General features: G+C 36.3%; 1 protein-coding gene across 1 annotated transcript; it reads right to left on the bottom strand.

The window, feature by feature from the left end:
• Positions 1–423: 423 nt before the first annotated feature.
• Positions 424–11,995, bottom strand: LOC140693654 (uncharacterized). Its single transcript, XM_072957371.1, has 6 exons — positions 11,704–11,995; positions 4,803–5,472; positions 3,229–3,314; positions 2,642–2,762; positions 1,282–1,347; positions 424–482 (listed from the first exon to the last, which is right to left on the bottom strand). Exons 1-3 carry the CDS (start codon positions 11,993–11,995, stop codon positions 3,245–3,247), a joined length of 1,032 nt encoding a protein of 343 aa, XP_072813472.1. The 3' UTR covers positions 424–482; positions 1,282–1,347; positions 2,642–2,762; positions 3,229–3,244.
• Between the last annotated feature and the right edge of the window lie 677 nt (positions 11,996–12,672).

Raw genomic sequence — 12,672 nt, 5'->3', positions numbered from 1 at the left:
TAACCATAATACGATGAAAGCCTACAGATGCACATGCCACATGTCAGGGTCAAAAGGAAGTTTGTAGTGGGTGCTTATTTCAGAGTTGTTCCAATACATACAGGAACTATTTCTGTATGAAATATTTTAGCCCAACTTTTAAAAATAGCTCCACAGGAAGAATGTCAAAAGTACTAAAGTTTTAAGTAGTAATCCAAGATAGGCAAATGGTAAATATACTAAAGAAATTAGGATCAATAGCTTAGTTATGAATCATATTGATTCATTTGAATCATAATAATGTTCTCTCTGGTAAAATGGAGAAATGGAGGTATTATTGAGGCATCTCATAGAAAGAGGATAATCCTAGTTTATGAGTTGGAGTTGATAGACTTAAATACTGGTATACTATTTAATGACAATCTGAAATAAAATTTACCTTCTGTGTATGAGTCTGCATTGATATATGCAACCTCTCTCTCCTGGAGTGTTTTCACATTCTCCTGTAGTTGAAGCAAAGCAGTCACTTAACTCACAGCATTTACAATTTTGGAAATACAAGCAAAACAAATTAATTCAGTAAAAGAGTGGTTTGCAGATACCATTATAAATCAAACACCTATGCTTTTGACCATAATTTTAAGAAAATGCTATTAACTGGTTGATAATACTAATGCAATTAAAACAAGAAAGAAAAATATTAGTGATGCTGTAGCCGCTGTTCATAGCAACAGCAGGGAGACCCAGAGGAAAACTGCCCCTGATCCCCTGCACCATAATATGAAGGGGGAAGGCTCGGAGATGCTCAGCCTCACCCTGGATCTACTGGAAGAGGACTGCTCAAAGTAAGGCCTGGAAAACTGTATTTTTAAAAGGTGTCTCTGGAAATCCTTACAGACATTAAAGTATGAGATCCCTTGATGTTGGGGATCCAAGTAACTTTACCATATTAAAAGTGAGGAAGTTGGAAATTTGATTTATCAAGAATTTTTTGAAAGAGAAGATATTGATGAAAAAGAAAAATATAGGAGGGGAGGATAGAGAAAAAAACTCTAGGGAGAGAAGAGTGGCTATTAGGACAAAGACAAGACATTTCTCACACATACATGCACACACGCACACACATTCTAGAAAAATACAGCAGAAGAAAACTAATGCCATCACACAACATGGGAATATGCAGAGAGAACTCTTTTCTTCTCTCTGTTTCTCTCTCTCTCTCTAGCTTGCTACCTTATAAAAGCAGTTACAGTAAAAACATTTAAAGCTGTGAGTGGTCATCCCACAAATGAGAATTTTCACCTCTGCACTTGACCACATGGGATAGATGACAGCTGATTCTGCGGCAGAGTTTCCATTATGACAGAGCTACAGTAGAAATAAAAAAGATTCCTTAATTATATGTAAAGGTAAATGTGCTGCTGAATATGATCAAGAAGCTAGTAGAAAATGGGAAACAATATTCAAATTGTCTTTTAACTCACATGAATTTAAATTAATGCAAGGCATATTATCTTGTATCTTGGATTTATTTTATCTGTATTTTAAGCTGCTTAAATTATAAAAAGACACATGTATTTCTATATACATGTGTTCACAAGAAATTACATATTTCTAAAAGTAAATGACCTTAATTTATAAGCTCTGATTCATCTAAATAAGTGTATTATGAAATGCATGTTCATAACAACATAATAATAAGACTTTGCCATATAAATGGAATCAAATGTGATACAAGTAACTGTGATTTTATTCCCATACTTATTTGATTCATATTATTATTTTAAAGTATGCAGAAATGAGTCAGAAGGAAAGCATTTTAAAAACCATTCACAATAATAAGAAAGATATGACATTCTTTAAATCAATTCTATAAAATTTGGACTCATAAATGATGAACAAAACAGAGGATAGTCACAGGAAAGTGCTTTTTGGTGCGCCTGCCTTTAAAAAAATACACAAGCCTACCTTGAACATGTAAGAACTTAGAGTTACTGGAAAGAGAGACTAAGGGAAGAAGATGAAAGAAGGGGGTCTATGAGAGACACTTTAAAATAAAGCATTAAGAGCCAGTGACAAATGAAAATTAATCATAATTGAATTAAAAATAAATCCTTGAAATTTTAGAGTAATTCAATTTACAAAATCATTGTATTACACTTCCCAACCAGGCACTTTTGTAAAAGGTAAAATATACCTATGGTTACAATTTAGTGTTGAATCCATAAAGGAGAGACTATAATCAGAGTATAGTCATCTAAAAAGAGCATGTTGTTTTCCTGGATAGAAGAAATCCAAGGAAACTGTAAAAACTTGAAAATTAATGCCAAGGATCTAAATCAGATTTTCAATAGGCTAATTCACTTGTCAGAAGCAGCTTCCTAGGTTTGACTATTTTCTGAGCTTACAGATTTTACTTACTTATCACAAAACCAATATAAATAGAAACTAAAATATTTTAAAAATAATGAAAAATTTGGTTTGTGCTTAGTAATTAAGAGGTTGTTCTGTTTTGCCAAACTGATGTAAAAGCAAAAACAAACTCTATTTCTTAAATTTTCTTGTTTTTATCCAAATTAAAACAGTATCAGGTAATGGAACACATCTGTGATTACCCTGAGATACATGTTGACCAAGAAGATATGTTTACTGTCTTAGTTACCTCAGCCCATTTGTGGAACCCAGAAGTCCAAATTTTTCTGCATCCCAGCTGGCAAAAATGGCAGTTCTTCTCAGTCTTCAGCTTGTAATCATTGTTAACATACATGGTTAGGTACATCTGCCTATAAACAAAGGAAAATTCACTGAAGTCACTTTCTGTCATCACTTGCCATGGAAACATTATTTACCTCTACTAATCAGTTTTCCAAAATTCTGGACAACTTCTTATAAATCAGCAGTTCCACTGGTTAGGTCAATACCTCCAAATACCCAGAAGTCCTGATGATCTCCCAGAATAACACATCTGTCTGGAAAGGAAGGCATTCAAAAGAATGACAACTTAGAATGTATTATAAAGAGCAGTAATTTATGTTTTTAAATTAAACTTCCTCCTGCTTGAGTTTCCTCCATAGAAAACCATCAAGGTAGTGTCTCCTTTTAGAATTTACCTTTTTTCCCCACATTTAATTATATCACATCAACCAGGAAAAAAATATTAAGAGTTGATTAAGATTTACCTTCTCTTACTCCTGTAATCTTTGTAAAAACAAAATGTTTTAAGACATTTTAAAAAATTCACCAACTCACCAAGTTTCACAGATCCTCAGGTAGTTCTGATTACATCATAAATGCTTGTGACTTTCTTGAAGTTATGAACATGCATTTTAACCTTCCTAGAATTTCACAAAGGGAACAAATTACTTCACATAGAGCATTATGTCTAACAGGTTCCTTCCAATGTTTTATTATAAGTCTCAGAAGTACAGAAAACTGTTTAATAGGATGATAAATTCCCATATGCCCACCACCTAAATTCAATCATTGTTAATACTGTTGAACTATTTGCAAGCGAGTTGTGCAAATCATGACAGTTGTCTCCTATGTATTTAAGAATGCACCTTACGGTGAAATCAAATAAAAAAATCAGTATTTTGTATTTTTTCTCCCTCATAGCTCTATTGTTGGTATTTATTTAAACTCCAAAATTATTACTCAACATGAAAAAGAATCTTGTTCTTACCAATTTTTTAAAAAAAAAATGTGTATTTGTCCATTTAGAGCTCAAATCAATTAAGGGATATAAGCCCCAGTTGCTTTTTTTTTGATATTTTGACCAGGGAAGATTTCTGTTTCTGACTTTTCTCTTAAACTGTTACTGAAGCTACATGCTCTGTTTTCCTTGTGTCTGTATGTATCTGTTTATAAATCACATTTTTCATTGTGTACCTCTAGAGGGTATTAATACATGAGATAATAAAGTCTCCTATGTTAAAGGAACTCTGTTCTAATTGAGTTAAATAAACACTTTTTAAAAATTCTTATAAAATAAAACTGAACTTCTAATACCTTAAGAGTTCTGAAATTTTAAAACAAGCTTCTTACAGAACTTATAAAATACTTGCAGAATCCAAATTCAAATTGCTAAGGCAAATCATTAATCAACAAGGCTCATTCAACCATTTTAGTTTAATAAAAAACAGCTATCTCCTCTCTGATTCATCAGTGTGAAGTTTCCCTTTCCCTCTACATTTCAAGCCAGTCAAACTAAAGTTCTGATCATGCCATGCTCTTTCCCAGCCCTGCACAAGCTGTCCTCTGCAGCTGGCGTTTACTGCCTGTCTTGATTCCGTGGAAAACTTACTGTTTGTGTAAAATTAAGCTCAATGAGCACATGATCTGTGGTCATGCCTCCTTAATACCAGAACTGTCTGGGGTTAGTAACAGTAACGACTATGATGGTAAGCGCACGGGGCCATGTAGCAGTTACGCGTTCACCACTGTGAATACTTAACCCTCCCCCACAGAAGTGACCAGTGAACTTCGCTCCTTTCCCCCTTCTCTCCTACTCCTTCCCTTAAGTTAACCTAATATTTTGCATGTACAGTGTTTTGACAGTTATCTGAAACACTGTTTTAAACCGTCAGTTGAAAAGGGAAGACAAAATGTTACACCTGGCCCAGAGGAGGAGAGGGGTGGGGAGTGGCTCAGAGGAAGCCGAACAGGACGCGCGGCCTCAGATCACAACACAGCCCCTTTCCTTCCCAAGTTTCGCAGCCGGGAAAGCAGAGGCGTGGGGCCCGGACCGCTTCGGGGCCTTCGTGGGAGGCCGAGGGAGGGACGGAGACACGCGCAGGGCTGGGGAGGGGCCCGCAGGGACTCACCGTCTGTGCAGCGGCTCCTGACCCACAGCTGGGCGGGCGGCGGTGGCGGTTGAGGTGGCGGTGCCGGCTGAAGGGGCTGAGGAGGCAGCAGTGGAGGTACCGGCTGAGGGGGCCGAGGCGGCGGCGGCTGCGGTGCCGGCTGAGGGGGCTGGGCGGGCGGCGGTGGCGGTAGAGGCTGCGGTGCCGGCTGAAGGGGTGAGGCGGCATCGGCGCCGGTACCGGCTGAAGCGGCGGCGGCTGCGGTGCCGGCTGAGGCGGCTGTTCCGGCTGAGGGGGCCGAGGCGGCGGCAGCGGCTGCTGGAAAGACTTGTGGGACTCGAAGGCTTTCGCCTGGTTTTCCAGGGTCGCCATGGCGGCCTCCCGCCCCGCGTGTACAGCCCCCGGAGTCGCCGGCCCGACCAGCGGCTCCGGTCAGCAGCGGTGGCAGTGAACGAAGCTCGGGGCCACCAGCCGGTGCGGACCCCAAGCGCGCGGCCATCTTGGAGCCGTCCCGACAGTCCCCGCGGCCCTGCGTCCTGCCACGCTCGGCCGGTGGGGCGGGGCCGGGCCGCGGGATTGACAGCGGGAGGCAGCGGCCTCCGCCAATGGCTGCCTCGCTCGCCCCTTGGGCTCAAAGAGCCGCCACGGCTGCTGGAGTTACTGCCGTTCTTCCCGGCGAGGGACGGGGGTACTACACGGGGATCGGGAGGGCGGTTCGGGGGCGGGGTTGCAAGGCACGGCGAGGAGGGTGGGGAGGGCGGGTGACTTGTGATTGAGGGTCTCTCTCGGCGAGGGGCGTCCCCGGATGACGCATAGCATGTGGCAGGGAGGCCGGGCAGTGGGCTGGGAGCCCGAGACCCCTGCGGGGCGCTTGCTCACCCCGCGGCGCGGGCGGAGGGCCGGCTCGCCGGACAGCCTGCTATAATATGTTGACTGTTACATATTTGGCCTTACCCTTGTTAGTAGCCTCAAATCACTCCTTGTTCACCTTCAGGATCATTACCATAGATATACTTCTGACAATCCTCGTACTTAACTATGTTCCCTCATGCTACAGGGTCATACACATGCTATTCTCACTCTTAGAAATAATCATTTACAGATCAATCCCCTACTCCCCTCAAGGGATTTGCCTATCTAATTCCAATCACTCTCATTGCTCAGCTAATTTGTGAATTCATAAAGCCCATTACATTAACATAATTCCTTAACACCATGTAATTCTCCTTTATCACAATTATTAAAGTATACTTTATAATAACATAAAAACTCTTCCATGCATGAAGGTTGATATTTAACAATTAAGTTCACTGTATGAAGTTGTAAGTACATATACTGTATATTATGAAAAATGTTAAGGAATTACATACTATAGTTAAATTCATTCATATTTTTTTCATAGAAATATGGAAATATTTATTCCAAGTTGGATCATCACTATATGTGTGTGTGTATATATGTATATATCTTTCATCCTTCATTCACATTATAAGTTCTGATAAAATATTGCCAACAATTAACTTTTATACCAAGGAAGGAAAGAAGGAAAGAGGAAGGAAGGAAGGAAAGAAGGAAATGGAGGGGTTTTAGAACTCTTGAGATTGAGACATATTAGATAAAAACTCAGATCTGTACATTTGTATATGATAATTATTTTCCTGAAATTATATAAAAACGCATAAAGAAAACTGAAAGCTAAATATAAAATTATTTACAACCCAAATTTGAGGTTAATTTATATCTTCAATTGATATGCATTTTTTTAAATTTAATATTACACTGTTCCATTGCTATAATCAAATTCATAAACAGAAAACTATATATGATATATAATCCTCTCACCATTTATAACATCTCTGAAAGCATTTTTGAAGTAGAATATTTTATATTTAAAGTTTTTATCATTAGAAAGGCTTTGAATATTTTAACACTATTAGATTTAATTTACTTCATTGTATTATTTTTTCCAATACATGTGAAATAATATCTTATATGGTTTTGATTCATTCTTTAAGTAGTTTGTTAATATTGTGTAATAAGTGAATTCATGGAATATTGTTATAGAGTTAGACATTTTTATTTGAAGATGTCATCTTTTGTAGTATAATAATAAGGCCATTATTGTAGGAATGTGAAGAAGTTAGACATTGCTTTTAGTAAAATCATCACTCTAACGGGCATATTGGCAATAGCAGCATGTGGTTAAGATCATGTCAATTTTTTGTAAATCTTTAACAAATTCTGAAATCACTCTGGTTGCTTGCAAATTTATAAAACACAATTACTTAGTGGAAGAACAAGGCTGTAGTCAGTGCATGATAAAGGAATGCTGCTTAATAAATAAGTGAGAAGAATTAAGTTTAATTCAAGGAAAGCAGCATTCTTAAAATATTTTGAATTGATTCGAGAAACAGATATTATGATTATTTAGCAGAGCTTATATAGACATTTATGTGTGTGTGTGTGTATCCTTCATCTCTGTATCAATTCAAATAAGATTTTGCCAAAAAAATAAATTTTAGAGCCAAAAAACCCAATCAAAAAGAAAGAAAAGAAGAGGGAAGGAAAGCAGGAAGGCAACTTAACATCAAAAAATTACATCATTATTTAGAGTAAAGATCTATATCAACTAAACATTTGTATTGTGACCTCCACATTCCACTAAAACTTATGCCATTTACCTACAAATATAAGCTTTTATTTGCTTCTACAATAAATAATACATAAATTTAATGAAACTGCAGCTCAAAAGACGGAAATAGCATTAGAAATTCAGTCATCCAGTGCAGTAGCTAAAGCATGGGTATGACCTGACTCTAAGCAATCAGAGAACAACCAAGAAAATGTGCCAAACTGTTGGATATCCAGATTTGTTCCCAGGGAAGGGAAATAGGCATATCAAGATAAGTAAAAGAATATACCATGTTTAAAGCTTAATTATAATGCAAAATAGATATATATCTATATCTATTTCAAAATGTTAAATTTAAAATTGGACCAGAAAAAAAAATAAATAAAATTACTTCTATAGAGAAAACAAAGAATAGCCTTGTCTTCTTCTATTAAAGACTGACTAGCCACCAAATATTATGGAAATAGCTATAAAGCTTTAAGAAAAAATATTATAATTCTATAATTGTGTTACCACTAATGTTGTTATGTTTGTAGTTAAGCCAAAGTAATACCAAGACATTCAAAGAATCAGAAGGAATGGTAACTATATATTTATCCTAAAAATATATATATAAATACTAAGTAAAGGATACATTTTTTAAAATTTAAGAAGTACGATATGATTATATAAATGCTATGTTAAAGGGTATTGAATCTACAGGTAGACAAAATAAGGATCACGTCTATTTTGAAAATATTTCAAAATAAATGCCAATAAATAAAAGTAATTCTTAAAATGATACTCCCGTCTAACTTGTTTGATTTTGTAAATGCATGTTACTTTATATCAATTTGCATTATTGATTATTATATGGTTAATAACACAGATACAATTAAAAGAAAATTATAAAAAAGTTGAGATAGCAAAAATAACTTTCTTTTCTAATATTTACAAATAAAAGATTTAACAGTGAATTTTTATCAATCATAAGTCTTTATATTTTAAGTATAATATAAAATAATGGAGAAAAAAGTAAGCAAAAAATGATTCAAATAAAAATGTTAAGGGGAATAATCGTTTATAACATTTTTGTTTTTTCAGAGAAATGGCATCATAATGCAACTGATGGAAGTAATAATCTGAAAGGCTATTTTGGAAAGGTTGATGTCTTTCAGTTTGGTTGACTGACAATATGCTATTTGACTTTTGGATAACGTATGCCTGGAATTTGGACAGAAGGACAGTAAATTTTAAAGGCTTAATACAGACAGTAATCTAGGAAATTATTTGGAAACAGGAATTATGTTGATGGTAAACTATGTGAACTATAAAGTCACCTAAATGCATTGAACCATGTATTTAAGAGGAAAACAGTATATATAAAAATATTTATAATTTACACTTGTCATAGTATCATAAGCTATTGAAATGAATGTAATAATTTTAATATGCATGTAATTTGTAGGTTGCAATTCAAAGAAATCAAACACTATTTCACTGCTAAAAACAGACATTATTTTGCTAATATGTGAAAATCAGTAATGTAATTACATTCATGCATCATTATGATCCGTAAAAGTAATACACTTTTATGCTGAGGCAATTAGATCAAACTTCATGAATAAGAAATATGGTAATGTGATAAGCTGATCTTCTGGGAGATGCTGATTTTTCTTTACATGCTTTATGACTCAGGAATGTTTCATACTCCTCCTGAGACAGAGTAGAAAGACAGTGTGAATAATCAAAAAAAGAAAACATGACCGTTGCAGTGACACTCTGTGTTGCATTTGGTGCTTGACCACATCGGGGCACGATTTTACTGTTTTGAAATTTTTCTGCATTTCGTTGTTTATTTTGTACTGCAGGATACGTGGAGACCAAGTTATGCATCTTGTAATTTAATATTGAGATGATCAATTATGGAAGTGATTAACAGATGTTTCCTTTCATCACTCTCTTAGCTTTACTAACGCATACAAGTCTAAAAGTATTTTCATCAGCTGTTGACAGTACAACACTCACAATGTTATTTCACAAAGACCTCAGAAAAGACTGCCAAACATGGAGTACCAATTGAAGTGTAATTTCTTTGGTTTCCAATTTGAATTTATAATTTATGTGTGTAAAATGTTTTTAGTGGAGAGTATGGGGACTGAGCCCAGGACTTCATACATGCTCAACCTGTGCTCTACCACTGGGCTATACACTCCCCCCAAATTAGATTAGATTTGGGGTTTAACATCTGAGTAATATAAATAAGAACTGAAATTTATAAAATCCATGCTATAAAATTCATGATAGGAAGTAAAACATTGTCTAAAATAATGAAAAGACAACTCGCAGAATAAGAAAAGATACTCGCAAATCATACATCTGATGTGAGGCATAGATTCAAAGTATATAAAGAACGTTTACAACTCAACCATGAAAAGATGAACCAAAATTTAATATATGCACTCCAGATATTTCTACTACTTGAACATTAAATTGCCACAGAAGGAAATATGGAATATTGTCAAATTAAATAAAGCTACATTTTAATTAGATCTAAAGGAGAACACTATAGTTTCAGAAATTTGGAAATGGGTTAGGAGCTTAAAAATGTATTACACTTTTACGGCTGGAAAGATTCCATTTCCACATCTCTGACCCCTTCCTTTGATGCTTATGCCCTGTCAATAACATTATAACATTTTAAGTGCTCTACCTGCATAGAAGTTCTCAGCTCTCTGTCTTGAGGATGCTGCTAAAGTCATCCACTAAAATCCAAGTCACGTCTCATTTCTGTCCCCTACAAAAGGTTCACTGGCTTGTAAATGTGCCTACTGGGAAAGTTATTCAAGTTTCTTATCTTGGCTTCAGAGCCTTCCACACGCTGGTCTCGATCTGTCTGTTCACCTGCTGGGGTTCTCAGTAAAGCGTCAACCGCCCCGGACCCTTTTCCTTTCTGAACAGGTCATCCTGCTCTCTAGCCTTGGCATCTAAGCGTGGTCAGTTCCTCTGTGCCAATGCCCCAGCTCAGACTGGCTTGCTCCCATATCCACCTCAAATACGCTTCCACTCCGACACCTTTGTCTTCTCTCCAAGGCAGCGTACGTCTTTCCATACGGAGTATCAGGACCTTGTGTCGTGCCCTTTAATTATTGAATCTAATTCAGTGATACAGAGGGGCGTTGTGTAGTCACTAGAAGCATAAATTCTGACGCCTGAGGGGATGAGGGCTAATCCATGTCTGTTAAGAGGAGAGTGACCTTGGGAAATTTACATAATTTCTAGGTTCAAATTTTCTCATCAGAAAAATCATAGGTAATCACTGAACCCATTTTGTTGGTTTAATTCAGAGCATTAATTTGGATCTTGCATACACAATATTTTGCATACTTCCTGGCATATGCATCGATTTGTATATATTTACAATTCTTACCATTACAGGAAAAAAAAAAAAACTAAATCCTTGAGGTGCCTGTATCCTGAATCATACCATAAATATTCTTGGCTCAAGCAATGTTTGTTAAGTGATTCTACGTACCATGAAATGCACTGTTGGTTATTTTCCCCCACAAATTCTGGCTCCAGAAATATCCATTGAGTGAACAAATTAATCAGCCTAAACTTGGCTAGATTAAATTTTTCTAATCTCTTTCCAATTCTTACTTCAATATAAACCTCTCTTTATATCACATAAACTGTTTTATTAAAATAGCATAAGTAATAATTTTTGAGAACCTTGTATTTTTGAAATTCTATCAGTATTTCCTGGCTTTTACATGTAATAAGATATAACATAACATTCTAGTAGGACACTTATAAAACACCTGTATTGCACTTGATTGGTCAAAACAACATGAACTGTTGGAAACACTGGATATCATCAGAGAAGTTCTGAGCTTTAGTTTGATGTCTGATATACATAAACAACGTGTGATATTAATACTGATGCTAGTGATGACAGAAATTGTCATTTATCAGATACGTTTTATCTAAGTCACTAACTCAGATAACTTTCATAATATTGGGCTCTGTCATTCTAATATTATGGGTAGAGACACCTGTCTAAATTCGTTAAAAAACATAAAACTAATATTTAAAAAATATAACAACACATGTTTTTGTTAGTCTGACAAATGAGACACTATGAAAAGTCCTCATACAAAACAACTAGTTTTTGGATGAGAGATGTTTTAAAGACATTTCTGGCCAAGGAAACTGCTAAGTTCCTCCTGTTCAAACAAATAAGCAAATAAAGCTGGAGCAAAATCTTGAGCACCGAGAAACTACTAATAACAACTCATTCTGTGAACAAACCCCACATCTGCACTGTCATTGGATTCCTAAGTCTGGGTCTGGGCAGGTCGTTAGAGCTGACTGGAGACTGTGGCTTTAAGTCTGAAGTCCTACAAAAGGGGTAAAGTGCCCAAGGTTGGTGGCATCCCCAGGTTCCTGACAAAGACCGTCGCAGGGTCTCGCAGAAATAAGGGCCTCTGGCTGCCACTGATGAAAACCAACGGCATTCGAGTTTAGAGTTAAAGGCCACCAAGCCCAGGACAAAACCTCCACGAGGAGTGAGAATCAGTAGGTTGGATGGGGAGACCTGCATCCCCCAGAGGACTTCAGACTTGCAAACATCAGTAGCAGAATATAAAATAACCACGTATGAATGTTTAAAGGTAAGACCAATGAGGTCACAAAAATGACCAGTAAGAGACTATCAAAAATGACCAGGCAGATTTGAAAGAGAACCAAATGAAACATTTAGGAAAAAAAATTTAGATAGCTGGGGAAAAAAAGCAAACAAACAAGATGAGTGGACCTCTTCAGACTTAACATAAAGAAAACTGGTGAACGGAAGACACCCCCCAAATTGTCTATAATTTTCATTTAGGGGAGATGGAAAATATTTTTTGAAACATTGAAACCTACGAAGGAAAATTAAGAATATCTAACATTTGTCTAATGAGTGCCTTCAAAGGATAGGAGAGAGAGAAGGAAGGTGAAGTTACACTTGTAATTATAACACGTTGAATTTTCCAAAACTGAAGAAGGATAAGGATCCACAGGTATTAACTCACAATCTATACCCAACAGGATAAACTAAAGCAAAAATAAATGGAAATACTGCAATAAAACTGTAGAAACAAAAGATTTATTTTGAAAGAAAAAGAAAAAAAGTTTACCTACAAGGAAGTGAGTATTAAACTGACAGATTTCTCAACAGCACCAGAAATATTTTTTAAAAAGTGAAAAATGTTCAAATTCATGAGAGAAAATCGTTAT

This window comes from Vicugna pacos, unplaced genomic scaffold (assembly GCF_048564905.1).
Source record: "Vicugna pacos unplaced genomic scaffold, VicPac4 scaffold_20, whole genome shotgun sequence".
Classification (NCBI taxonomy): Eukaryota; Metazoa; Chordata; class Mammalia; order Artiodactyla; family Camelidae; genus Vicugna; species Vicugna pacos.
Note: the sequence above shows the minus strand (reverse complement) of the source record. Positions and strands in the feature narration are given on the sequence as shown.